Source organism: Perissodus microlepis, chromosome 10 (assembly GCF_051167445.1).
Source record: "Perissodus microlepis isolate ML-2025 ecotype Zambia chromosome 10, ASM5116744v1, whole genome shotgun sequence".
In the NCBI taxonomy this organism is placed as follows: Eukaryota; Metazoa; Chordata; class Actinopteri; order Cichliformes; family Cichlidae; genus Perissodus; species Perissodus microlepis.
The window spans coordinates 31,738,408-31,766,042 of NC_140470.1; the positions used below are offsets into that span (position 1 = coordinate 31,738,408).

At 41.4% G+C, this 27,635-nt stretch overlaps 1 protein-coding gene across 1 annotated transcript; it reads right to left on the reverse strand.

The window, feature by feature from the left end:
* Nucleotides 1-11,967: 11,967 nt before the first annotated feature.
* LOC146379681 (complement C1q-like protein 2) lies at nt 11,968-15,994 on the reverse strand. Its single transcript, XM_084941009.1, has 5 exons — nt 15,782-15,994; nt 15,461-15,514; nt 14,497-14,550; nt 13,081-13,215; nt 11,968-12,977 (listed from the first exon to the last, which is right to left on the reverse strand). The coding sequence occupies exons 1-5, from the start codon at nt 15,966-15,968 to the stop codon at nt 12,697-12,699; spliced, it is 711 nt and encodes a 236-aa protein (XP_084797135.1). The 5' UTR covers nt 15,969-15,994; the 3' UTR covers nt 11,968-12,696.
* Between the last annotated feature and the right edge of the window lie 11,641 nt (nt 15,995-27,635).

Sequence of the window (27,635 nt, forward strand, 5' to 3'; positions counted from 1 at the left end):
GTAGTTCACTCCACTAAAGGCGAAATATATTTATGGCCACACGCGGGTTTGTGGGGGCGCTGTTTCCACACTTTGGAATCTTCCTTTGGTCTCGCGGACTCTGTCTAACCGAAATTTATCAACATTATTTTACAAAAACTGCGCATATAAGCATAATGTTTATTATATTCCATAATACCCAGTAACTCCTGTAGGCTCTTAATATGCATTTTAATTTATTTTTTGGTGCTATTTTTAAAATTCGCGCCGTCAAAGTTTACATTTGGATACCCAAATTAAATGTTCAGCTGCTAGTAAAAGACTACTTAAACAAGTGCTGAGATCATTTCTATGGTCCAATCATTTTCTGCCTTCTCCAAGATAATCAGCCTTTACTGCATGCTTTACATCTCATTGGTCTTGTGTCTTTCAGACACTCAGCCATGCAACCCACCTCCTCACACTGGTGTGTGGAATGACCAGGGTGACGAGCTCCAAGCCTCCATCTTCATCAAGACTCTGCAGGGTCCTCTCCTCCTTCGAAGGCTGGGATTTTTTTTTCCATGATGGGTCATCCATTAAGTAATTTCTGTATTTTAATAAATCATGTGCAGTTTTTCCACACGATCTCTCCTTATTGAACTATTTTGTAGATAATCTAATTAAATGTAGAACAAATATCAAAGAAGGGTAACAAGGTGGAAAAACACTGCCACTCGCCCAGACCATGACACATAATACTTAACCTTTATTCTCTTTTTGCAAGAACATGATTTGCACTTTCTGTTCTGTCACTGAGCACAGCACGGATGTCCTTTGGACAGGATTGTTGAAGAGCAACTGGCTGGTCAATAATTTCATTACCTGCCTTTGTCTGATTTGTAGAAATGTGTGAAAAACATGATTGTCTTTATTCTGTCTTTGGACAGTGTATGACTGTTGGTGAGGTGATTTCCTTATGTGTTTCAGTTAAACCATAAAGGCCCAGCTGATCTAAATAAGTTAATGACTAACGTGATCTTTATGATTTTGAGATCAAAAGAAAACCAGTAACCAACAGTGAAGTTAGTCGGTGTGTGTTGCATAAGGAAATCTCACCACAACATTGATCAGAGACTCAAGCCTGTTTTTTAGAAAAACAAAATCATTCATCTGAGAAAAGCAGTTTATGTATCGACCCACATATCCAAGTTTGATGGATTTCCACAGATTTTGCAGTAGAACTTACATTGTTTCACTTTACACGTGCTTCCTCTTCGACTGTATTATTAAAAACCACTGCACACACTCCACTGTTAAGCTGTATAAGCTAAAACTGCTGGGAAAGCTCCCACGGTGCACTGGGTATGGTAAAATGGTAAATGGCCTGCATTTGTATAGCGCTTTACTCAGTCCCTAAGGACCCCAAAGCACTTTACACTACATTCACCCATTCACACACACATTCACACACTGGTGATGGCAAGCTACATTGTAGCCACAGCTGCCCTGTCATGATTTCATACCTTTATGTTGTGTCTTCTCTCTCTTACAGTGTGATTGTTGTTGTCTCTGTACCCTCTGCAGTGGTTTTGGTTAAATCCAACATCATCAGGTTTCACAGAATGGTTTCCAGAGAAATACACATGCATGACTCGAAATAAAATTTCCATAGGCCAATGAAATTCATGTTTATCCCACAGGGGGCAGCAGGTGCTCAGATTCTTGAAAGGTCATGCTTTAGTCATAAGTCCATGTATGGTAGCAGGGGCGATTCTAGGATCAGAGTTTTGGGGGTGCTGAGCACCCAGAGAGCTGCCCAGCCAGGCAAGATAAACTTTACACGTCACGATGAGACGTCTTCCCCGTCTCTGTAGCTGAAGTCCGGGACAAACTGTTCCTTTTCACCTCAATACGAAACGCGTAATATTTTCTCCGAATATGAGACGATTCCGTTTTTTACAGGACGGTTGGCAACTCTAATAATTAACCGTATGAACAAAATAAAGTTCAACATCAGTAACATAGCCCGACCCAGCTGTATAGAAACCCCGTCATGCTAGCTAGCACGCAGTACGGAAAAAGTCAGCATAACGAAAATAAACTCCACCTAAACTTGGTTCATATCTGACCAGATAGACTGCAGGTCATAACTTCTTACCTGAAGTTCAGTTCACCTGACACTCGGACGGGCGGCCGCCTCGGGTCTCTGCTCCTCCTGCGTCCCCTTTCCCTCCTCCACCTGCTGGCCTCCACCACCTGCTAATGTTACTGAATCTGTGGAAGCTCCGCGATAGCCACCACACGAAGTAACGAGCTTATCTAAATCCCAGTAACGAGTAACGCGTTCCTGATTTTGGCATAATAACTAGTTACCGTGCTCGTTACCACAATAATAACGTAGTTACTGTAACGCGTTAGTCCCAACACTGCATATCACAACAATAGCACAATGAGGAAGTTACCTTTTTATGGTCTTGTTCACTTTATAGATCACTCACTCAGGTATACAGGTGTCACAGTTCCAGAAACAGCAAAGAAACTGTTCTTCCTGCTGCTGCTTCTGATCTGCTCACAAATCAGATGGAGGCAGATAAAGAGAGATATTGTTAACCAGCACATCGCACTCCAGCAACCCTATCCACAGGACATCCACGCTGTGCTGAGAGAGCAGACCGCCGCATTGGCTGAACAGAGCGTGAAGATTGCGTTCTTAGAAAAAGAGAATCAAGGTACAGTACGGTATTAAGTCGGGCAGTGAAAGAAGTAAGATCGTCAAGAAACCTTTCAAATGATCCACTGTTGTGTTACTACTGTCACGGGTCAGAAATAATCAGATTAAATATAAGTAAAAATAAAATAAGTAACAAACATTATTGGTTCTCATTAAAAAAAGAAAATATCTCATTACAGAAAGTCATTGTCGTAACGTAAAACAAATAGACAAACAAAAACAAAGTCAGACAACACAGGAATTATTTAAAGTCTTGCACTCTACTTTTCAGACCATGTGACAAAACTGAAGGAACTGGAAAAAAAGGAGATTGAGACTGACAAGAAGGTGCAGCAGCTACAAGGTGTTGCATGGAAACAAATATCTTTATATTTATCCAACTACCAAAGAACTCAACACTGTGATAAACATTACAAAGTGTTTTATAAAAGTAAAGCAAAGTTCTTTCTATTCTGGTATTATATATTTGACACAGCACATGGAATGGTTATTTAGCTATTGACTGCATTACAATTTTTTTAAACATGAAAAAGAACTTGTTTTGACAGTTTTAAAAAAAACTGCCAGTCTTGATCAAAAGTTTAAGACCACTTGACAAATGGTTCTTAGCAAGGCTCCAAGTAGAGCTTCAATATGCAACAAGAAGAAATGGGAGTGAAAACATTTTTTGAGCATGCAATTTATTGAAAACAACATTCAAACTGAAACAGGCTGTTTTACAGCTCATTAAAAGTTTAGGACCACATGTCTTTAAAAATCTGTGCAAAAATGTGGATTCATTGTCATTTTCTGTCAGGTAGTCTCACTCTCATGACGTTCTGATGGCAAAGGCAAAAAACGTTCCCTTTTTTGACCGTGGTCAGGTTGTTGAACTAGATAAGCAGGGTCTCTCACTGCAAGACAGTTATTTGGAATTTCTTAAATGATCCTGAGGATTATGAAACAAAAAAGTCAAGTCAAGACCCCCCAAATTTCCCCAGCACTGAGCCGGAGGATCGAATTGGCTGTCCATCAAGATACTGGACGATCCTCGACCCAAATTAAGGGCATCATTGGTGCCGACTGCAGCCCCATAACCATCAGACGGCATCTGAGACCAACGTCACTCTTTTGGACCGCCCTGCGTGTTCCCCTGATCTAAATCCAATTGAGAACTTTTGGGGATGGATGGCAAGGGAAATTTACAAAAATGGACATGAGCTCCAGACAGTAGATGCCCTTCATGTGTCCGTCTTCACCACTTAGAGAAATGTTCCCACTCACCTCATGGAAACGCTTGCATCAAGCATGCTGCAAATAATTTTTGAAGTGATCAACAATAACGGTGGAACTACTCATTACTGAGTTCATGTTTGGAACTTTGATTTCTGTTTTGGGGACTTTACGGGTTTTTTTTGAGGTGTGGTCCTAAAGTTTTGATCAGCTGTAAAACAGCCTATTTCAGTTTAACCATTTTTTCTTCATCACTAGAACTAAATAATGACATTACATGAGATATAAATGAAAGACAAATAAAAGAAAAAAGTAAAATAATTAATTAGTCAGTTAATAACTAATTTAATTACAAGAGAAACTAAGTCTCACTGAGGCCAAAAGCCAAAGAATAAAAATGTGTTTTAAGACATGTTTTAAAAGTGAACAGTGAAGGGGCCTCTCCAACGTGCAAGGACAAGTTATTCCATAATTTAGGAGCAATTGTAGAAAAGACCCTGTCTCCTCTGAGCTTCCTCCTGGATCTTGGTACTTCCAGGAGCAGCTGGTCAGCTGAACTAAGAGACAGACGGGGTGTGTATGGATGAAGAGAGGTAAGGCGGAGCAAGATTGTGAAAGCATTTAAAAACAAACATGAGAATTTTAAAATGATCTCGAAAAGACACAGAGAGCCAGTGCAGTGAGGCCAGCACAGGGGTTATATACTCTGTTTTACGAGTTGCTGTTTGCAGTTGTGCAGCTACATTTTGCAGCTCTTGCCAGTCGCCTTAAATGACAAGAACTGAACTTCACCACGGCTCTTATCCGGCTGTCCAATTAAATCACTGTTCAACTTAAAACCAAGGTCAGTAATAGCAGGTTTAAAATAAACTTCCAGAAGTCCCAAATCAACAGAGGACTCACAGGGACCATTAGGTCCAAACACCAACACCTCTGTTTTTTCCCATTCCCGACTGTGGCAGGAAGATGGCGCCTTTGCTCGGCTTGACTTCAACCTGCCCGTTGTATTGTATTTTATGCTATTATATCAGCCCTTTAATATATGGAGCTATGCTGCTGTGATTTATGAGCGTTCTTCCTTGGGTACCGCATCACATCATCAGGTGTTAAACCCGATCCAGACAAAGTAAGGGTGGTAAAAGAGTTTGATACGCCAACCTCAGTGAAGCACGTCCGTCAGTTCCTTGGCCTGACTGGTTATTATCAGCGCTTCATTCAGAATTATGCCCGGAATGCTGAACCTCTTCATGCCATCACCAGAAAGGACAATGCTTTCCACTGGGAAGACAGCTGTCAAAGAGCCATGGACACTTTGAAAGACCATGTCACATCAGCCCGGTCCTGTCATTTACGGATTTCAACCGCCCCTTTTCTATTCACGCCGATGCATATGACATTGGTCTTGGGGCAGCGTTGATGCAAAAGGATGACAAGGGTTGTGAGTATGTTGTGGCTTTTGCTAGTCGCTCCCTTCACAAAGCTGAACTCCCCTACTGCACTTCAGAGAAGGAGTGCCTTGCTGTGATATGGGCCCTGCAGGACTTTGATTTCACAAAAGTGCACAAAACAAAGTTCCTGGCGCACTGTCACGCAATCCTTTGCCTGTGACCAGTGACAGGCTGACAGATCTTTTACCAGATCATGCTGTCATGGGCAGCCTGGACATTCGTACTCTGCCCCCCGTCATTCTGGCTGACAATTGAGACAGCTGCAGTTAGATGATCATGTCACAGGTCCACTCCTCAGAGACACTGAAGCAGACTCTCTGAACAGCTCAGACAGTGCCACCGTGTTGCAGTATGTTGTGTATGACTCTCTTTTGTGTTACAGAGACCCCAAGTCCACATGTGCTTTGCACCCTTTGAAAGAGCTGAAACTGTTTGCCCCTACTGCATGAGAGGCACCTTGCGGGACTATTTTCACGACCACCCAGAGCAGGTCACTTGGGTGTTTTTTTTTTTTGTTTTTTTTTGCCTGTCCCATTTGGTTCTTTAGCCGTCACAATTGTTGTCTGAAGACCAACAAGGAGACCCAATGGATTTACTTTGACAAATGGATCATCACGGCCATGCCGTATTGGTCCATTTGATCGACCTTTGTTGTTATTATTTATTTTATTTTATTTTCAGTTGTTACAGACGGGACAGACATGACTGAGGGATAGGAAAGGGAGAAAGAAAGATGAAGGAAAAGAAAAACAGAAGGGAAGAAGGACAGTGAGAGAGGGCACTTAAAAAGAGAAAGAAAAAAAAATCTCCTGGATCACCTGTTGAGAGAAAAAGAAGAGAAAACAAGCAAAAAAAACCCAAAGCAACATACTAAACACAACACCATCGCATTAATCTAGCTAACTGTAAACAGCAGTAAATACTAGATATTGAATGTTGTTGTGCAGCACGCAGGACCGACAGCGCACAATGTGCTTTTAAGTGGCAGCCAAGAAAGGTATAGTTTATGTCTATGAACAGTGAACACCCGTGTGCACACCTGTGTGGATCAGCGCGCTTGTATTCAAAAGGTTTCCCCATGTAACGGTCTGCTACAGCAGGGGTGTCAAACTCAAATACTCAGTGGGCCAAAATTCAAAACTGGAACAAAGTCGTGGGCTAACGTTAATATTTATTGAAAAAAAATCTTCCTCCAGATATGAGAATGAATCTTTTCTTATGGACTCAAACAAGTTTTGCTGAAAAACTGAATATGGAACAAGCAAAGCTTAATACTAAACAATATATATATTAGCTGTATAATACCAGTAGGCCAGCTCTAATAGTAATTTGGTATGGCTTCGCGGGCCAAATGTAATTAGGCTGTGGGCCAAATTTGGCCCGCGGGCCAGAGTTTGACACCTATGTGCTAGAGGGTGTAGAGAGCCATAGCCCTGTCCCCCAGGGCATTGAGCAGGCATGGAGGAGATCCAGGCTCCAGACATCCAGAGGCCCCAGAGTGCGAGAGCCCAAGGAGGACCGCCAGAGGGGCATCCGTGCCACCCTCCTGGGAAGGGCTGAGGAGAGCCCCAGACGAGGGGTCACCCAGTAGCCACCGAGCAGAAGCCAGAGGGGGCTGCACTGGCGTGCCCGCCGGCTCTGCCGGCAGCCAGCTGTGCCAGAGTGAACCGAGCCGCAGGCCCAGAGGCCGGAGGCCCGAGGATCCCCCGCACCCCGGAAGAGGCCTGACCGAGCAACAGGTGCCAGGCCCCGCCAAGTAGCCACCGGGAGTGAGCTGGTACAAACCTAAGCGCCCAGCCCTGGACACCAAGAACCACCAACGCACCGACCCCTGAGGGCATCAGTCACCGGCAGGGAGTGTGGTGAGGGGAGATAGGCCTTTGGAGGGCCTGGGAGTTCCCAGAGAGGTGGAGTCTAAGACCCGACCTGACATATAGACACAGACAAACAGGCACACACAGACACAAACATGCATTCCCACCCTCATGCTCACATATACAAATACTCAGCACTCACCCAACGTAAGGATAGACATAAATGGACATGTACACACAATCACACTCCCCAAACATACTCTATACCCCGGGTCCAGGTACCCTCGCCCCCAGAGGGGGAAATGGCACCTAGACCCAGGAGATGTTACCCTTTATCCCGGGGTGGAGGCAAGCAGACCGCCCCAGGCTCCGCAGCAGCAGGGAGGCCCCACATCCCAGATCTCAATCGGACGGCCAACACCTCCTCCCAGCCCCCCCACCCCGATGGCCAGCAGAGAACGGGGGTGTGTGAAGACCCCATACCTCCCTCCTCCCGCTCATGTGTAGTTTTGTGGAAAGTCAGAAGCTGTTGCTCATTCGCTCTCCACCTGCACACCTCCGCGGCTGGCTTCATCTCCACCGCACGTTACAGGTTGTCATTTTCAACAACTACTTGAATGTTTAATTTGCTTAAAATTATTTTTTTCAGAACTGAGCACTAAATCAGATTTTAAAAAGAAATCTCAGAAATCACAAGTAATTCATTGCTTGCCTATTTTTGGTGGTCTGGGAGCAGTTACAGTGTCTGTGGGCATGCAGTTTTAGAAGGATGACAAGAGGAGAGAAACTGCAGAGAGTCACATAAGATTGCAACACTGCTTTCTGTTCTCAACTCTGGATAGTGATATTTTGCTAAGCTTGACAGTCAACGCTAAAAATGAGAGAAAATTCTGTGAGTGAAACAAATGAGCTTTGAACCACTTCTTAGCACTTTTGCTGCACTCACACTGACCCACATCTCCTCAACAGGGCCTCTAGGACTGAGGGGAACAGCACCAAGTTGCAGGAAGTGACATCCACAGAGCGCCAAAGACCACACAAATGGTATATGTTATGACCTTTGTGAAAAAGTCCAGTGTAACAAACCCTGATGTTGCATTCAGGCCATACAGGTTTTGAGAAATCACCAACAGAAGGCATCAAGAAGAAGCTAAAAAGACTCATAGATAATCAAAGGGAAAAGAAAGACAACCATCCCACAGAGAATTCACATCATTCTCCGGAATCTAATACAGTTATTATTAGGGATGGGTATCGTTTAGGTTTTATCCGATACCGGTGCCAAACCGGTACTTTTGAAATGGTGCCGGTGCTTAAACGGTGCTCAAACCGGTGCTTAAAGAATGGAGAACACAAAATTGGTCCAAAAACCTCTCATGTTCAGCTGTTTTTTTGTAAAAAGATAACAATGTTAGCCTTTTCTGCAGCTATGGGGCAGATATGGTATCACTCTTGGCTGGAAGCAGTGCTTAAACAATGGAAAAAACACAAACTTTGTCCAAAAACCTCTCATGTTTAACTGTTTTCCACTTTTTCTTTGGTCATTTTAGCCTTTTTTGCCAGGGTGAAGGGAGCATCTGCCATCAAACAAGAAGACAGCCGCATGTAGCTACGACTGTGTTTGCTAGTTCACCTTACGTGCATTAATGTAATAACGTGGTTAGCCTACTCAACGTAGATTACACACGAACAACATTAAGCTACTCACGCAGAGAAGAACGGCTGCTGCTGCATCATCATCCTCATCATTCTGCTACACTGGCAGGGCTAGGGGCCAGGACTCTCCTCTTCGGGTTCTTGGGGGATGTTGCTAACTCCGGGTCCGATAACAGGCACCACACCCGGAGTAGATGTGCTCGGTGTGAGGTCTCGCAGCAAGCTATCAAATACGGCGCATTTCTCGGCTTTTAAAAAAAACGCTATGCGTTGCCAGGTGTTTCGTCCGATTTGAGGTGTTACCTCCTTTGACAGTATCACAGTATCAGCTTAAAGCACTTGTTGCTGCTGAGTTTGCATATTTTGCTGTGAAGTACAGCCAGACTTTTGACCGCTTCGCTTTGGGCATTTTTAATCTGTAGCTCTGCTCTAAAAGAACGGACGTACCTGGACCCGCCTACTATCCTCGGAAACGTAAAATGATTGGCTAGAATCTAAAGTGTATCACAGCTCAGGAAAAAAAAAAAGCACCGAAATAAAGCACCGAAATGTGCGCTGCTTTTCGGTCTGGTTACTACCGTTTATGACAGAACCGGTGCCATCATGGCACCGGATACCGGTACCCATCCCTAGTTATTATTGATTATATTAAAAAATATTTTGGCCCAGGGAGGGGCCGCTTGCCCCTCCCTTTCTTCCCTCCCCATCCTCAGCTGCCTCCCTATTCCCGCTCTACCACACCCACCCACACACGCAGGGCTTGGGGTGCAGGTATGTCACCAGGGTGCAGGGGAGGCACTCCCCCTCTGTCCCCTTCTGGCCGCCTGTGCCTCAATTTTATTCTGCAACCTAGACATCCACATTACTCACACTCTCACATAACACATACATATAGGGCCTTGGGGGTGGGCACGTTTTACAGCATCCAGAGGATGGTCGTTGTACTCCAACCCACCTCTGGCGCTGGTGCCCTACCCTCAATTTTAAATGCATTTAGACACTGAGGGTTTTCGGGAGGAGCCGTGCTGCTCTCTGAGAGGAAGCTAGTACCATGCTCTCCTGAGTTTTAAATGCACTTTAGAACAGCACACAACAACATTACATATGAGCGGGCGTAGGGAGGTTTGAGGTCTTCACTCACCCCGGTTCTGTTAGCCGTCAGGGCTGGGGGGCTGGGAGGTGCTGCTGGCCGTCAGACTGGGGTCTGGGATGCGGGGCCTCCCTGCTACTGCAGATAAGGAGGTGGTCCGCTTGCCTCCACCCCAGAGAGAAGGGTTACATCTCCTGGGTCTAGGTGCGGCTTGCCCCTCTGGGGGCGGGGGTACCTGGACCTGGGATATAGAGTATGTTTGGGGAGTGCGACTGTCTGTGCAGTGTCTATTTGTGTCTGTCTACACGTTGGGTGAGTGCCGAGTATTTGGTTGTGCATATGGGGGTGGGAATGCACGTCTGTGTCCGCGTGTGCCTGTTTGTCTGTGTCTATATGTCAGGTTGGGTCTTAGACTCAACCTCTCTGGGTACATCTCAGGCCCTCTAAAGTACGGAGGCCTATCTCCCCTCACCACACTCCCTGCCAGTGGCTGATGCCCTTAGACGTTGGTGTGTTGGTGGTCCTTGTCATCTGGGGCTGGGCGCTCATGCATGTACCGGCTCACTCCTGGTGGCTACTTGGCGGGGCCGGGCGCCTGTGGCCCGGCTGGGCTCCTTCCGGGGGGTGGGATGCCCTCAGGCCTCTGGCCTCTGGGCCTGAAGCTCGGTCCTCTCTGGCACAGCTGGCTGCCGGCGGAGCCCGCGGGCACGCCACTGCAACCCCCTCTGGCCTCTGCTCCGTAGCTGCGGGGTGACCTCTCGTTTGGGGCTCTACTCAGCTCTTCCCAGGAGGGTGGCACGGTTCCCCCCCCCTTTGGTGGTCCTCCTCGGGTCCTTGTACTCTGGGGCCTCTGGATATCTGGGGCCTGGATCTCCTCCATACCTGCTTCATACCCTGGTGGACGGGGCTATGGCTCCCCACACTCCCTAGCAGATCGTTACATGGAGAAACCTTTGGAATACAAGCATGCTGATCCACACAGGTGTACACACAGGTGTACACACGGGTGTTCACAGACGCGGACTACACCTTTCTTGGCTGCTGCCTCAAAGCACATTGTGCGCTGTCTATCTTGCGTGCTGCACAATATCGTTTATTATTTAGTATCTACTGTTATCTACTGCTAGCTAGTTTATTGTGATGGTCCTGTTTTTATTATGTTGCTCTTTGTTGTTTGCTTTCTCTTCTGTTTTTTTTTCTCCATACAGGTGATCCAGGCGTTTTGTTTGTTTGTTTGTTTGTTTTTTTCTTTCTTCCCCCCCTTCTCACCGTCTCTTCTCCCCTTTGGTTTTCTTTCTCTCCCTCTCTTTCTTTCATTCTTTCTCCCTGTCCTATCCCCCAGTCACGTCTGTCCCGTTTGTAGCAACCGAAAATAAAATAACTACATAATTATAATAAAGGTCAATCAAATGGACCAATATGGCAAGGCCATGATGATCCACTTGGTAAAATAAATCCGCTTGGCATCTTTCTTGGCCTTAAGACAACAATTCTGATGGCTAAAGATCCAAACGGGACACAAAAAAAAAAAAAAAAAAAAAAAAAAAAAATATATATATATATATATTTTGGCCCAGAAGGAATCCCAGCTTTAAGATAAACTTGTAATGTTGGAAAAAAGGGGAATTTTCCAATTATATAACCAGATTTTACTATCCACCTATCCCATATGGAAAGTTTAACCAGAATGTACTTGTTGAAGTTTTCCTCCGTGACTAATCAGAAAACTTGTTAAGAGAAACAATGTTTATTTCTGTTTCTCTGTAAAAGAGACATTGAACTGGGAAAACTTTGTTGTTAAAACGATTAAACATACGATAATGTTATTGGTTCTTCTCCTTATTATTATTATTAAAGTCACGATTTGTCATAGTCCCCCAATCCTCTCTGTGCTGGCCTACCATTTTCTCTCCCTCCTCTTTATGTGTGTGTGTTAGTTTTTGTTCAGGGACAGGACTCATTCTGCGTTTCCACCTGTGATAGTAACTCCCAGCATGTGTAGATTTGATTGCTGCTCTATGTGTAAAACACATGAAAAGAAATCAACAATGCTGGTTCAAAGATGCTTTTATTTTGAAAGTAAAGAATTTAAAGAAATGAACCCGAGTAAGTTTACAGTCAGTTATCTGTGTCTGCATTTGGATTCAGATGAAAAATAAGGAAACATTTCAGCTTCTAGAAATTCCTCCACAGCACTGACACACATTTTTATATCAACCTAAATCAGCTGTTTACATTTTTATCATGATGGTCAGATTAAGTTTAACATCTGTTAAGAGTTTAAGAAAAACACCTGCATGATTATCAAAGGAGAGAAAAAGAGGAACTGTTGGATTTTGCTCAACTTAACAGGAAAGACTCCAGTTAAAAGCAAACATGTGGGCCAGCAGTCACCAAAATAACAGACTGACCAACACAGGACAGTGGAGCCAATAAAAAATGATGCAGTTTATCAACTTGTAGAAAATAGTCATGACCTAATGGAGGAGCAGCACTTTATGAAGAGCCGACTCAAAGAAAGGACAAAGAGAAGAGAATCACTGAGCATTTAACTGGATTGATTTGAATCAAAGATAAGAAGAAGAAGTAAATTATCTGAGTCAGTAGATTCAGAGAAGTAGAAACAAATAAACACAAAACTAGAACCCAACCAGAGAGAGAGAGAGAGAGAGAGCAAGAAACTGATTCCAGCAGGCGATTTACTTCCTGTTTTACTTCTAAAAATGGCTAAGCTCCGCCCACACAGGACAGGCCAAACAGGAAGTGTTGGAGCTGTCACACCTCTCACATGGTGAAAATCAGATGACCACTGAAGGTGGTATGATGATTTTGATTGTCATATATCCTTCTACCATCGAGGAGACGCACAAACACCTGATCTCCAACCTCTAGAAGCAGTGAGGCCCCATTAGAGCCACTCAGTTCTCCAGCTGCTGTTTGGTGTTCATATGCAATAACAATGAGCCCTTCATTCTTGTACAAATAAGCACCTACAGCAACACCACCATGTCCAAACATGTGCAACTCAAAGTGGTAGGCTCCTCTCACTGGTGCAGTGAAAATACCTGTGGGACATTTGTTTTTGTTAAATGGAAAATCAGCTGTTAGAACATCTGGAACATCAGCCTGACATCAACATAGCTGAGAAGTGACATTCAGTGTTATTACCTGTGGATGGGTTGTAGGCGTTTCCAATGTTCGTGATAACATGTTTGAAGATCAGAGTGGTCTCTGTGTTAAAGGGTCCGATGTATGGTCCACTGCCTGGAAGAACCACAGCTGCTGAGAAAGCCACATGTGTGGCTGAGAGAGAGAGAGAAATGTCATTATTTAAACTTCCTGTTGTAGAGTTAGACTCTTCCCAAAAAAGTGACCATGACAAAAACTTTAATCTCCAATGAAAGAAATGTTTGACAGCTGGAAGCGTTTCATTGTCACAGAAGAAATCAAACTCTGTGACTTGAAAATGAAATTTGATCAAATCTAATTTTGAGGATCCCAAACTCGTCCTTTAGATCAGACAGGAAGTTATTTTGTAGCTTCTGCCAAGACAACAAACTGTGTTATTCAGTCTTTTAGTTGCATTTTGGTTTGTGCTTCAGAAAAACATAAGCTCAGTTTAATGTCATTCAGTTTTCAAAAAACAGGAAAAAGGAAACTGTGCATGGCTTTAAATGCTTATCCAACAGGTGCTCATCAGCAGGGTGAACATAAGTTCAATACAAAACAGGAGTTCGTGGGGTCACCTGTTTCTGACAAGATCATATAAAAATAAAACATTAAAATAGACTAACATGTATCAAGTCTGAGTCTTCATCAAGGTCTGACAAATATACAGTCAGTCAGGATTAAATCCCAGCCCTGAGTGGCTCTCACCCTACATCTGTGCCAATGTATTTTAAACCTTAGAGCAAACTCATTTTTCAGTGATGACAGATTTCGTTAGGAGAGAAAAAACATGATGTTTCTGCCATTTAATTCTTTGTCTAGTTCTTTTTTTCTTTAGCGTAGTATAAATGACCATGGAGAGGTTTTTATGAGTAGGAAAAGCCATAAAACTAATAATAACTAATACAGAACTCTCACTGAAACAGTGACAAGTCCAAAAGTTTATGGCCTTGTTCATATTTTCCTAAGCTGACCAGTGGGTCAGATTGGAGTGTTCGGTAAGTCAATTCTGGCCCCTGGGCTTAAAGTTTAACACCCCAGCCGTAGCAGATGCTAAAAGTGAAAATTACCAAAATACAGAGGTCCATACATATAAAAACTATATGAAGTCTCAGAGGCAATATGTATTTCTTGGTAAATTTCTCCAGGAATTCAATTTCTTTTCCATAATTTTATCCTAGAGTCCCTCAGAAATTCTTTTTTCATAATGTAATTCAGAAAAGTTGATCCAGTAATTGTACTTGATGTGTAAAAACACTGTGTGTACTAAAGTTATCTCTGTGAATAAAATAAAAATATTCAAACACAGTGACACCACTTTATGAATAGATTTATAGCACTGACATATGTTGATCCACCAAAAGTAAAACATCTGCACAGCCAGTAAATGCGTCAGATAAGATTTCCACACAGTACCTTGTAGCTCCTGCTTCAGCGCGTCAATCTCAGTCTTCAGCTTTGCTGCACGATCTGAAAAAAGCAAAGAAATCAAACAATCTCACTGACAGCACAGTGATTCACATGTTTTTATCTGTAAGTAAGAAAGTAACTGTGACTCTCATTCTGTTCATGCTACACTGAGCGGTGGTCTCCCCCACGTCCCCTCATCCTCCACCTCACACACTGCAGAGCCACAGGACCACACCTCCTACAGGTGCTGGGTGGAGAATAGTTGAAGAAGCAGACTTGTTTGACTGCATCACTGAACAAACTGATTCTCATTTGAAATCTGTGCAGTTTCACGCTGTCATGTTTATCCACAGTCTGTCAACTCTCCACTTTGTGTTTCCCTCTCTCTTTCACTTAGACATGAACCCTAGACTGTATGTAAACAATGGCGTTATCATGCCACTATAGCTCTGCTGGTTGAGCAGGTGACCAATATTGATTATACTTACATAGCACCTTTCTACTCAGCTGACCACACAATGTGCTTGTATTCATACTCATAGTTTTAATCTTTGTCTAAGAGCTTTGTCTAACACAGTCTGATAGAGGCATCTCGCCCAAAGAAGCTTCAGCATGTGGAGCCAGAGAGCGATCCACCAACCTTCCAGTTGGTAGATGAGCTGCTACCACCTGAGCCACAGCTGCCCCGTATGCTGAAAGACTGCAGTGCAGCTCATTTGCCCTCGCTCTCTCCCTGCTTTACCACAAATAAAAACATTGCTGGTGGTCAAGTTGCCTCTGTGATGAACTACAGATTTTCTAGCACAGTAGCGCCACCTGGTGGACAGATTTATAGCAGTGACACATGCTGATCCACAGAGTTTTAAGTCAAATATTTACACCCTTTATATTTTAGCATCAAAAATGTGTCAGCTGCAGATTTTTTTAACAGTTAGAAATGATCAGAGCCATGATGATTTCCACACAATACCTGTAGACTGCAGCTTCAGCTGGTCAATTTCACTCTTCAGCTTTGCGGTCTGTTCTGAAATAAGTGCAAAATAAAATTTATTTCCCTGGACCATCAATTTCTTTAAGGATTGGGCCAATATTTCTATACTTACTTTTATATTTCATTTCTATACAAAATATAAATTTTCACAAGAAAACAAAACCATGAATGTTTGTCATTTGTCATTTCAGTCATTCTGAATATTTATGAGTGACACTGATATCTCTCTAACACAACACTGGATCATATGCCAATTTGTTTTTGCTGTTACTTCTCTGACTACCTGACATGATACTGTACCTCGAGTCTCTTTCTGTAGGACCGTGATCCGCTCTTTCTGCACAGCCACTGAGGCGGTCAGCGCTCTCAGCACAGCTTGGGTGTCCTGTGGACAGGGTTGTTGGTTTGAAGACTTATCTGCTTCAGCCAGATTTGCTGAAACAGTGCAGACTGAAAGCAACAGCGAGAAAAACACAATGATCTCCATGGTGATATTGTGTCCTCTGCTACCCCGACTGAGCTTTTTATAGCATGTCAGACAAAGGTGTGTATATGGGGAGGTTACTTCCTCCAAACTTCCTCCCACAGACACAGCAAAATCTGAAACTTTCACTACAACACAAGTAAAGACTTTATCAATGAACCATGAATCTACTTGTACTAATTGTGAAGTGTGCACAGGAGTAATCAACTAGCTCTGTCTCCCATTCAGTTTTTTGCTATGCTGAGCAGCAGAAGGACAACAGTGGATTTTTCAATTGGAATTTTAAACTAAGGATGGCTAGCTAACTTGATAAGCAAACTGCAGCTGGAATTCACTGTGATCAGATGGTGATTTTTCTGACAAAAACAGGTCTAAATTAAACTGTACTCAATGGAAAGCTGAAACCCTGGGATTCCGTTCTGCATGATGGGTCAACGTTGTCTAATCCCCAAATACATTCATTTCTCTATCTCAATAAATCATGTTCAAATTCTTCCAAGTGATCTCTCCTTTCTGCAATTTCTTTTAGAACAGTCAAAATGCTGAACAAGATGAAGCACCACCCCACAAAACTGAGCCTAACTATGCATGAAACACATTTTAAGAGCTCACGTAAAAAAAATATAAAAAAAAAAAAAGAAAAAGAAAGAAAGAAAAGAAAGAAAAAGAAAGAAAAAGAAATATCTTTTGTTTTGCAGATAACAAAAAAAAATGTTGGAGGTGGCAGAGGAACATTTTGTCTTTTGGGGTATATCAATATTTGGACATTGTTGACATGTATCCATGGTAACACTTCACATTTCCTTTACTGACCCCCATGTGCCTCAGTGAACTGAACTCAAATTGCAAAAGTTGAATTTGAACTCTGCAAAATGAATAATAGTATAATGGGGATCAAGTGAGGTTTATAAGCAAGTTAATTGAATTGATTTCTTAAGAGGCTTCAGTGAACAGTAGACTGATCAGCTAAAGAGCCAGATACATCTCCCATCTGTTCTAAGATGCCTGGCGTGTGTAGAGACAGCACTTGTTTGCCTACTGAGTTAGATGCATTTTAATGCTTGAATGATCCATAGCTCTGTGATAAGTGGCTTAACAAGCAAAATAAAAAGTTCTTCTGAAAATTGTCAGGTACAAGTATTGGTCTAAAAATTAGTGGAAAAACAAAACAAAAAACCATTTAGGCAATTTGCACATGAATTGTTGTCTGGCTGTAATATCTGAATATCATCAGCTTAAAAGTAATAAGCAAGTGATATTTTTGTTTGTTTGTTTGATCGTGTTTGTTTCTTTTTTTTAAGTACACACCCAAATGGTAGCATATACAATGAAAACACAATTGGACCCCATATGGGACCTTGAGATATGCCACAGGTCAAGACAGCAGTTGGCTCTTTTCCACTAGCACCTACTCAGTTCAACTCAACTTGACTCTACTCTACCTGGCTTTGGACAATTTTCACTGCAGTTGAGTACCACCTCAGTGTGGGTGGGGTTGTTAAAGCAAAAGTCTTGTGACATCATTTGTATGCAACACAAACACAACAATGAAGAACTTTGTGGCAATGGTGCACCTGCTGCTAAACTGACTGTGAATGTCTACAACCTATTATTGGACCATGGTGTTGCTTTGTGTGTAACCATTTCCTCAGTTACCAGGTTTCAAAATTGGACGGTATGATTTTTTTTTTTTAAAGGAATCACATACATGACTCATCCAGTGATGTCACTCTCTGGACAACCAGTGGCATGCAGTCTCTTGACGTCACATTTTGGGCTCAACTCAGCTCTCTTGGAACCCTGGCCAAGTTGATGCTAAAAATGCACTTGGTACCAAAAACTACCACCTAAAAGATAACCCCAAAAACTGAGTAGAGTCGGGCGAGTCGAGTAGGTACTAGTGAAAAAGAGGCTATAGAGTAACTGCCCATAATGGTAGAAAAGGCCCTGTTACTCAAAGTTACAAAGACAAACCAATTCAGAACAGTGTCACAAATACCAATACATGGCTCAAGACATGAAATCAAGATTATGTAATATCCAATAATACATCAAGAATGGAGACACCAGCATCAGGAACAGAACTTAGAACTTTTATTGTCATTGTACAGTTGCTTGCACAGTCAAATTATGTAACAAGTCCACAAGGTGCGAAAGAAAAAGACAATATACAAAAGAAAAAGAAAAAAATAGGAACATTATGTACATTACACTATAATAAATAATAAATAAGGGTGGACGGGTTATGGAAATTGCACATCTGCCAAAATATTGCACAAAAAAAGACAACAACATAATACAGATGTCAATTAAAAGAGTAGATTGTGTGCTTTGACGGAATATCAAAACCTCACCAAGTAGGAAAAGTACAGTGGAACCCCGACTTACGAAATTAATTCGTTCCAGAGGGTCTTTCGTAAGTCAGAATCTTCGTAAGTTGAAGCACCTTTTTCCATCGCCTTTTGAGTGAGGCGATGCTGGCTGAAGATGAAGTTCTTGGTGGAGGAGGAGGTGGCGGAGGTTGAAGAAAGCATGCATATAAATGCATACATATGTACGTGTACGTGTACATAACATCATGGAATTTAATTAAAAAAATTTATTTTGTTGTACCAAGGGCAGAAATATTGCCATTAAGTGCCTTCGTAACTTGAATTTGTTGTTAAACGGGTCTTCGTAAGCCGGGGTTCCACTGTATTTGTTTGTTGAGGCCTTGACAGTGTCCTGATATGTGTCAGCAAAGGCCTCAGCTGGAGCCTTGCCTCCACACATCACTGTGCCCAGCTCATTGGACTGATTTTCATGGAAACTTGGAAGATGGATTGATGGAGGATCACTATCCTTTCACCTTGTTCCACAGTGATGTTGGTGACACTAAAGGATAAAGTACAATCCTTTGGACTTAGTAAGAGCTTGCAGAGACAACAATGACAAGAGGTAACACAAGGGAGGCACAGTAACACCTAAACACTAGAAATCATTAACAAATAACCAGAACTTAAAGTGATGAATATTAATAATCACAAAACCCCCACAAAGTCACTAGACTCCAGACCATGACAGATATCACATTTTCATTTTGTTACACTTTGTGAAGCTGGTCACTTTTTGTTTATTTTTTCAGACTGTTGGAGAATGAGGAAATCTTGAGAGGATGAGGATGAGGAATGCAAAAGAGATGAACGGATAAAACACCAGCTCAGCTGAAAGGTGCTGTTTAATTACATTACTTGTGAGGTCAAAGCCAGTCATATTTTGGTCTGTGGTCTTGTATTTTTGTTGCTTTGAAATTATGGTCTGGAGGTGTTTACGCCTGGGGCGGTTGATGAGGAAGTCCAACTGTACTTGAATGGCTTATCCTCTGCATTAAGGCTGGTGTATCTTTGCAATAACTGTCATGGTTGTGTTGTATGGCAAGCAGGATGAGGACCCGTATGTAGGCCTCAAGAATAAACTCAAAACGGCAGCTTTATTGCTGGAAAAACTCACGACAAATACAAACCTAAAGGAGAAACTGGAAACAAGAAACTCAAACTAGAAAACAAACCATGAACTGAGAACTAGGAACTGAGCAGAAACACAGAGGAGAAAAACACAGCATTGTGACGGTATGATGGGGAACAGGTGGAAACACAGCTGGGACTAATCTGACATAATGAGACAGGGGAAAGCAAAGCTCAAATCACTGGACACAGGACACGAGACTATCCAAGTAAAACAGAAAACACAAGCGACACTCACAAGGGTCGGCTGTCGCAGGGAAATGAACTGGAATACAGGGGGGTCATCAACCCAAGGACAGTCAGGGAAAATAGATGAAGATCTTTTTAGACAGGACAGCTACAGCTGCCCGTAGTGGACCTTATCACAGCCACAGAAACTGCCATAAGAATGAATAAATTAACACAACCTGAAGCAGAGCAAATCAGGATGAAGTTTTCAGCCACTCCCTCCAGCGCAACAACAAGTAACCCGATCAAACAGCTCCTTTCAGCTAAGCTGGTGTTTTCCTGGTTCATCTCTGTTGTTTTTTAAAGATATCACCATTATCTAACAATCATGCCAACTGATAAGCTTGACACAATACAAGAAACATGAGGATGTGGAATAGAAGACCAGTAAAAGGGGAAAATAGAGCTCTCTTTCTTTCCCAGCAGAACTTGGTTAACTTTGGTCTTTGTAATGTTTTTATACAGAGATATCAGTTGGATATGTACTATACATATGTGCATGAAAACCACATTGTTCTGAGAAAATGGTTGTGAGTCAAGTAATAATTAATCTGACACTCAGGGGCTATAAATCTACCCTGTGATCTTTTTCAGTTATGATTAGGAATACAACTTCTGCTTATTAAGTGGTAATAAGCATATGGTAGCATTCATACAACTAATTTCATTTCACCAAAACACAAAAACATGTTTTTTTTAACTAAACTGATAATAGAGTTTTAAAGAGGGCTAGAAATGACTTGTTTTCTACACTTCTTTTCAGTGTTGGGCTCTACTATTTCCTCCTAACGTTATCCGAACATGGGCATGAGCATGGGTGTCTTGCTTTTTATTAAAGAACACACAAATTATAGAAGAAACACATTTAATAAAGAATGAGTTTTAATTTTTTGTAATTTTAATATAATTAGTTATACAAATTTGTTAAACTGCAGGAATGTCTTAAAGATATAAAGACTTGGGTGACCTCTAATTTCCTGCTTCTAAATTCAGATAAAAAATTATACAATAACTTGAAGTTATCGTACTCAGCCCCAAAAATCTTAAATATGCTCTCTGCTTGTTCTAAATGGCATTACCTTGGCCTTCTTGGAGTCATTTTTTAACAGTATATGTCTTTCGATGTGCATATGAAACAACTATGTAGGACTGCTTTCTTCCATTTGAGCTGTGGTAATCAACATGTTCTGCAGCTCTGAAGCTGACACTCAAGAAATACGGCTGTTTGGGTCGAAATGTCACTATTAGCTTTGGGCAAAAATCCTAAATTCAGTTTTGTGACTACAGAAAACAAGCGCATGATATTTGTTTGTGAAGGAGTGACGGGAACTGATGCCACTGTAGGACACTTCCTCATACTTCTGGAGTTTGAATTTTGTGAAGCTGGTCACTTTTTGTTTATTTTTTCAGACTGTTGGAGAATGAGGAAATCTTGAGAGGATGAGGATGAGGAATGCAAAAGAGATGAACGGATAAAACACCAGCTCAGCTGAAAGGTGCTGTTTAATTACATTACTTGTGAGGTCAAAGCCAGTCATATTTTGGTCTGTGGTCTTGTATTTTTGTTGCTTTGAAATTATGGTCTGGAGGTGTTTACGCCTGGGGCGGTTGATGAGGAAGTCCAACTGTACTTGAATGGCTTATCCTCTGCATTAAGGCTGGTGTATCTTTGCAATAACTGTCATGGTTGTGTTGTATGGCAAGCAGGATGAGGACCCGTATGTAGGCCTCAAGAATAAACTCAAAACGGCAGCTTTATTGCTGGAAAAACTCACGACAAATACAAACCTAAAGGAGAAACTGGAAACAAGAAACTCAAACTAGAAAACAAACCATGAACTGAGAACTAGGAACTGAGCAGAAACACAGAGGAGAAAAACACAGCATTGTGACGGTATGATGGGGAACAGGTGGAAACACAGCTGGGACTAATCTGACATAATGAGACAGGGGAAAGCAAAGCTCAAATCACTGGACACAGGACACGAGACTATCCAAGTAAAACAGAAAACACAAGCGACACTCACAAGGGTCGGCTGTCGCAGGGAAATGAACTGGAATACAGGGGGGTCATCAACCCAAGGACAGTCAGGGAAAATAGATGAAGATCTTTTTAGACAGGACAGCTACAGCTGCCCGTAGTGGACCTTATCACAGCCACAGAAACTGCCATAAGAATGAATAAATTAACACAACCTGAAGCAGAGCAAATCAGGATGAAGTTTTCAGCCACTCCCTCCAGCGCAACAACAAGTAACCCGATCAAACAGCTCCTTTCAGCTAAGCTGGTGTTTTCCTGGTTCATCTCTGTTGTTTTTTAAAGATATCACCATTATCTAACAATCATGCCAACTGATAAGCTTGACACAATACAAGAAACATGAGGATGTGGAATAGAAGACCAGTAAAAGGGGAAAATAGAGCTCTCTTTCTTTCCCAGCAGAACTTGGTTAACTTTGGTCTTTGTAATGTTTTTATACAGAGATATCAGTTGGATATGTACTATACATATGTGCATGAAAACCACATTGTTCTGAGAAAATGGTTGTGAGTCAAGTAATAATTAATCTGACACTCAGGGGCTATAAATCTACCCTGTGATCTTTTTCAGTTATGATTAGGAATACAACTTCTGCTTATTAAGTGGTAATAAGCATATGGTAGCATTCATACAACTAATTTCATTTCACCAAAACACAAAAACATGTTTTTTTTAACTAAACTGATAATAGAGTTTTAAAGAGGGCTAGAAATGACTTGTTTTCTACACTTCTTTTCAGTGTTGGGCTCTACTATTTCCTCCTAACGTTATCCGAACATGGGCATGAGCATGGGTGTCTTGCTTTTTATTAAAGAACACACAAATTATAGAAGAAACACATTTAATAAAGAATGAGTTTTAATTTTTTGTAATTTTAATATAATTAGTTATACAAATTTGTTAAACTGCAGGAATGTCTTAAAGATATAAAGACTTGGGTGACCTCTAATTTCCTGCTTCTAAATTCAGATAAAAAATTATACAATAACTTGAAGTTATCGTAGTCAGCCCCAAAAATCTTAAATATGCTCTCTGCTTGTTCTAAATGGCATTACCTTGGCCTTCTTGGAGTCATTTTTTAACAGTATATGTCTTTCGATGTGCATATGAAACAACTATGTAGGACTGCTTTCTTCCATTTGAGCTGTGGTAATCAACATGTTCTGCAGCTCTGAAGCTGACACTCAAGAAATACGGCTGTTTGGGTCGAAATGTCACTATTAGCTTTGGGCAAAAATCCTAAATTCAGTTTTGTGACTACAGAAAACAAGCGCATGATATTTGTTTGTGAAGGAGTGACGGGAACTGATGCCACTGTAGGACACTTCCTCATACTTCTGGAGTTTGAATTTTGTGAAGCTGGTCACTTTTTGTTTATTTTTTCAGACTGTTGGAGAATGAGGAAATCTTGAGAGGATGAGGATGAGGAATGCAAAAGAGATGAACGGATAAAACACCAGCTCAGCTGAAAGGTGCTGTTTAATTACATTACTTGTGAGGTCAAAGCCAGTCATATTTTGGTCTGTGGTCTTGTATTTTTGTTGCTTTGAAATTATGGTCTGGAGGTGTTTACGCCTGGGGCGGTTGATGAGGAAGTCCAACTGTACTTGAATGGCTTATCCTCTGCATTAAGGCTGGTGTATCTTTGCAATAACTGTCATGGTTGTGTTGTATGGCAAGCAGGATGAGGACCCGTATGTAGGCCTCAAGAATAAACTCAAAACGGCAGCTTTATTGCTGGAAAAACTCACGACAAATACAAACCTAAAGGAGAAACTGGAAACAAGAAACTCAAACTAGAAAACAAACCATGAACTGAGAACTAGGAACTGAGCAGAAACACAGAGGAGAAAAACACAGCATTGTGACGGTATGATGGGGAACAGGTGGAAACACAGCTGGGACTAATCTGACATAATGAGACAGGGGAAAGCAAAGCTCAAATCACTGGACACAGGACACGAGACTATCCAAGTAAAACAGAAAACACAAGCGACACTCACAAGGGTCGGCTGTCGCAGGGAAATGAACTGGAATACAGGGGGGTCATCAACCCAAGGACAGTCAGGGAAAATAGATGAAGATCTTTTTAGACAGGACAGCTACAGCTGCCCGTAGTGGACCTTATCACAGCCACAGAAACTGCCATAAGAATGAATAAATTAACACAACCTGAAGCAGAGCAAATCAGGATGAAGTTTTCAGCCACTCCCTCCAGCGCAACAACAAGTAACCCGATCAAACAGCTCCTTTCAGCTAAGCTGGTGTTTTCCTGGTTCATCTCTGTTGTTTTTTAAAGATATCACCATTATCTAACAATCATGCCAACTGATAAGCTTGACACAATACAAGAAACATGAGGATGTGGAATAGAAGACCAGTAAAAGGGGAAAATAGAGCTCTCTTTCTTTCCCAGCAGAACTTGGTTAACTTTGGTCTTTGTAATGTTTTTATACAGAGATATCAGTTGGATATGTACTATACATATGTGCATGAAAACCACATTGTTCTGAGAAAATGGTTGTGAGTCAAGTAATAATTAATCTGACACTCAGGGGCTATAAATCTACCCTGTGATCTTTTTCAGTTATGATTAGGAATACAACTTCTGCTTATTAAGTGGTAATAAGCATATGGTAGCATTCATACAACTAATTTCATTTCACCAAAACACAAAAACATGTTTTTTTTAACTAAACTGATAATAGAGTTTTAAAGAGGGCTAGAAATGACTTGTTTTCTACACTTCTTTTCAGTGTTGGGCTCTACTATTTCCTCCTAACGTTATCCGAACATGGGCATGAGCATGGGTGTCTTGCTTTTTATTAAAGAACACACAAATTATAGAAGAAACACATTTAATAAAGAATGAGTTTTAATTTTTTGTAATTTTAATATAATTAGTTATACAAATTTGTTAAACTGCAGGAATGTCTTAAAGATATAAAGACTTGGGTGACCTCTAATTTCCTGCTTCTAAATTCAGATAAAAAATTATACAATAACTTGAAGTTATCGTAGTCAGCCCCAAAAATCTTAAATATGCTCTCTGCTTGTTCTAAATGGCATTACCTTGGCCTTCTTGGAGTCATTTTTTAACAGTATATGTCTTTCGATGTGCATATGAAACAACTATGTAGGACTGCTTTCTTCCATTTGAGCTGTGGTAATCAACATGTTCTGCAGCTCTGAAGCTGACACTCAAGAAATACGGCTGTTTGGGTCGAAATGTCACTATTAGCTTTGGGCAAAAATCCTAAATTCAGTTTTGTGACTACAGAAAACAAGCGCATGATATTTGTTTGTGAAGGAGTGACGGGAACTGATGCCACTGTAGGACACTTCCTCATACTTCTGGAGTTTGAATTTTGTGAAGCTGGTCACTTTTTGTTTATTTTTTCAGACTGTTGGAGAATGAGGAAATCTTGAGAGGATGAGGATGAGGAATGCAAAAGAGATGAACGGATAAAACACCAGCTCAGCTGAAAGGTGCTGTTTAATTACATTACTTGTGAGGTCAAAGCCAGTCATATTTTGGTCTGTGGTCTTGTATTTTTGTTGCTTTGAAATTATGGTCTGGAGGTGTTTACGCCTGGGGCGGTTGATGAGGAAGTCCAACTGTACTTGAATGGCTTATCCTCTGCATTAAGGCTGGTGTATCTTTGCAATAACTGTCATGGTTGTGTTGTATGGCAAGCAGGATGAGGACCCGTATGTAGGCCTCAAGAATAAACTCAAAACGGCAGCTTTATTGCTGGAAAAACTCACGACAAATACAAACCTAAAGGAGAAACTGGAAACAAGAAACTCAAACTAGAAAACAAACCATGAACTGAGAACTAGGAACTGAGCAGAAACACAGAGGAGAAAAACACAGCATTGTGACGGTATGATGGGGAACAGGTGGAAACACAGCTGGGACTAATCTGACATAATGAGACAGGGGAAAGCAAAGCTCAAATCACTGGACACAGGACACGAGACTATCCAAGTAAAACAGAAAACACAAGCGACACTCACAAGGGTCGGCTGTCGCAGGGAAATGAACTGGAATACAGGGAGGTCATCAACCCAAGGACAGTCAGGGAAAATAGATGAAGATCTTTTTAGACAGGACAGCTACAGCTGCCCGTAGTGGACCTTATCACAGCCACAGAAACTGCCATAAGAATGAATAAATTAACACAACCTGAAGCAGAGCAAATCAGGATGAAGTTTTCAGCCACTCCCTCCAGCGCAACAACAAGTAACCCGATCAAACAGCTCCTTTCAGCTAAGCTGGTGTTTTCCTGGTTCATCTCTGTTGTTTTTTAAAGATATCACCATTATCTAACAATCATGCCAACTGATAAGCTTGACACAATACAAGAAACATGAGGATGTGGAATAGAAGACCAGTAAAAGGGGAAAATAGAGCTCTCTTTCTTTCCCAGCAGAACTTGGTTAACTTTGGTCTTTGTAATGTTTTTATACAGAGATATCAGTTGGATATGTACTATACATATGTGCATGAAAACCACATTGTTCTGAGAAAATGGTTGTGAGTCAAGTAATAATTAATCTGACACTCAGGGGCTATAAATCTACCCTGTGATCTTTTTCAGTTATGATTAGGAATACAACTTCTGCTTATTAAGTGGTAATAAGCATATGGTAGCATTCATACAACTAATTTCATTTCACCAAAACACAAAAACATGTTTTTTTTAACTAAACTGATAATAGAGTTTTAAAGAGGGCTAGAAATGACTTGTTTTCTACACTTCTTCTCAGTGTTGGGCTCTACTATTTCCTCCTAACGTTATCCGAACATGGGCATGAGCATGGGTGTCTTGCTTTTTATTAAAGAACACACAAATTATAGAAGAAACACATTTAATAAAGAATGAGTTTTAATTTTTTGTAATTTTAATATAATTAGTTATACAAATTTGTTAAACTGCAGGAATGTCTTAAAGATATAAAGACTTGGGTGACCTCTAATTTCCTGCTTCTAAATTCAGATAAAAAATTATACAATAACTTGAAGTTATCGTACTCAGCCCCAAAAATCTTAAATATGCTCTCTGCTTGTTCTAAATGGCATTACCTTGGCCTTCTTGGAGTCATTTTTTAACAGTATATGTCTTTCGATGTGCATATGAAACAACTATGTAGGACTGCTTTCTTCCATTTGAGCTGTGGTAATCAACATGTTCTGCAGCTCTGAAGCTGACACTCAAGAAATACGGCTGTTTGGGTCGAAATGTCACTATTAGCTTTGGGCAAAAATCCTAAATTCAGTTTTGTGACTACAGAAAACAAGCGCATGATATTTGTTTGTGAAGGAGTGACGGGAACTGATGCCACTGTAGGACACTTCCTCATACTTCTGGAGTTTGAATTTTGTGAAGCTGGTCACTTTTTGTTTATTTTTTCAGACTGTTGGAGAATGAGGAAATCTTGAGAGGATGAGGATGAGGAATGCAAAAGAGATGAACGGATAAAACACCAGCTCAGCTGAAAGGTGCTGTTTAATTACATTACTTGTGAGGTCAAAGCCAGTCATATTTTGGTCTGTGGTCTTGTATTTTTGTTGCTTTGAAATTATGGTCTGGAGGTGTTTACGCCTGGGGCGGTTGATGAGGAAGTCCAACTGTACTTGAATGGCTTATCCTCTGCATTAAGGCTGGTGTATCTTTGCAATAACTGTCATGGTTGTGTTGTATGGCAAGCAGGATGAGGACCCGTATGTAGGCCTCAAGAATAAACTCAAAACGGCAGCTTTATTGCTGGAAAAACTCACGACAAATACAAACCTAAAGGAGAAACTGGAAACAAGAAACTCAAACTAGAAAACAAACCATGAACTGAGAACTAGGAACTGAGCAGAAACACAGAGGAGAAAAACACAGCATT

Bases quoted from the DNA above. Each gene is read 5' to 3' on its own strand.
- LOC146379681 (XM_084941009.1), bottom strand. From the start codon at position 15,968: ATGGAGATCATTGTGTTTTTCTCGCTGTTGCTTTCAGTCTGCACTGTT. The intron at 13,216-14,496 runs GTACTGTGTGGA...TCTCTCTCTCAG, and splicing joins GCTGAAGCAGGAGCTACAAG to CCACACATGTGGCTTTCTCA. The intron at 12,978-13,080 runs GTAATAACACTG...AATGTCCCACAG, and splicing joins CGCCTACAACCCATCCACAG to GTATTTTCACTGCACCAGTG.